This window comes from Limulus polyphemus, unplaced genomic scaffold (genome assembly GCF_000517525.1).
Source record: "Limulus polyphemus unplaced genomic scaffold, Limulus_polyphemus-2.1.2 Scaffold4904, whole genome shotgun sequence".
In the NCBI taxonomy this organism is placed as follows: Eukaryota; Metazoa; Arthropoda; class Merostomata; order Xiphosura; family Limulidae; genus Limulus; species Limulus polyphemus.
The window spans coordinates 57,578-59,194 of NW_013670514.1; the positions used below are offsets into that span (position 1 = coordinate 57,578).

The following is a 1,617-nucleotide window of genomic DNA, read 5'->3' on the forward strand; positions in this document are numbered from 1 at the left end:
ATCGTTTACTTGAATGTCAGTTCAACACATATCCTTTAATTTAATGCGGTTCAGCACATATCGTTTACTTGAATGCAGTTCAACACATATCCTTTAATTTAATGCAGTTCAGCACATATCGTTTACTTTAATGCAGTTCAGCACATATCGTTTACTTTAATGCAGTTCAGCACATATCGTTTACTTTAATGCAGTTCAACACATATCGTTTACTTTAATGCAGTTCAACACACATCCTTTAATTTAATGCGGTTCAGCACATATCGTTTACTTGAATGCAGTTCAACACATATCGTTTACTTTAATGCAGTTCAGCACATATCGTTTACTTTAATGCAGTTCAACACATATCGTTTACTTTAATGCAGTTCAACAATATCCTTTAGTTTGCTCATATGATTTTTTTAAATCTTAGTTTCTGAGAACATTTTTCACTGTTTTGCAACCGAAAATAATGTTCACAGGTTCTCTAATTATTATAAATTAAGATGTTAGCAAGTTCTTTGTGAGCTTATTAAAGTTAAAGTCCAAATATTTTCTTTGTGTATTTCTTTGTGGTGGCTTATATATCAAATGATTCCGACTTTCAATGAGTATGGAAATGTTTAACGCATTTCGAATGCAATGTTTCAGAGCTCTCCATTCGATTAAATCGCTTTCACGAAATACTATTGTTCATTACTAACCGTAGGCTGTACAGAAGCAACAAAAAAGTTGTCTAAACTGGGATTCCATCTGTGTTAATGGCGTTTTAATATGCTTCTTCACAATCAGATTCTTTTCTGTATTATAAAGAAAATGGGTTACCGTTATCGAACACGTACTGGAGTACTAAAAATGCATATCATTGAGCAACCAAACATATAAATGAACAGAAACTCTTCATAAATGCATACAATGAATTGGACGAAGAACTAATAAATCACCCAAAACCTAATTGTTGTAGGTATAAAAAGCTTTAGCTAGTTATATAAACAAGATTTGTTTGGTTTTGACCAAAGTGTTTCATCACAGTAAAAAAATATTCATGTTTTAACATGTTACTTGTTTAGAAGCCGTAGAACGAGCGAAGGATCATCTCGCACCTTGCCTGCAACCTTCAACCGAGAAATTGACCAATGGGAGAGAAATATAACTGCTCAGTTCCTTACAAGTGATAGAAAAACACGGAAAGAAAAGAAATCTAGGAAACCTAGATCGTGGCATCCCTCGCCCTACGTGTCTGAAGATGAAGATGACCAGATGACAAGAGAAGAAAAGAAAGCCAAAGTAAAAGAGGAGATTGCACGAAGGCGGCTGCAGATTGAGCAAAACAGCAGGTTATACGATGAACTTCACAAGTTAGCTAAAACGAGAGAAGCAAGTGAACAGAGAGGTTGGTTTTGGTGCACGTAATATTTTTACCATTATTTGTACTACCATAACACACATAGTGTACACACTAGGTACGTATAATGTACCTACAGAATGTTATTTGCTAAGACTGTTCTAATATTTCGTCAGTTACAACTTACATAGTCAACACCAGGGGCAGTAGTTAGAAACATAAATGTGTATTATAGTATTTTGGCACTTGGGTATAAAGTTAAAATCATAAATAATATTCAACGTTAAACT

The 1,617-nt window shown here is 34.1% G+C and overlaps 1 protein-coding gene across 1 annotated transcript in view; it reads left to right on the top strand.

Moving 5' to 3' along the window:
- LOC106471854 (mucin-17-like) overlaps positions 1-1,617 on the top strand; it is a gene marked incomplete at its 3' end in the record, with an annotated part of 51,118 nt that overhangs the window by 24,737 nt on the left and 24,764 nt on the right. The window contains exon 7 of the mRNA XM_022400467.1: positions 1,053-1,375. Coding sequence (XP_022256175.1) covers positions 1,053-1,375 — 323 coding nt within the window. The remainder of the gene's footprint in view (positions 1-1,052; positions 1,376-1,617) is intronic.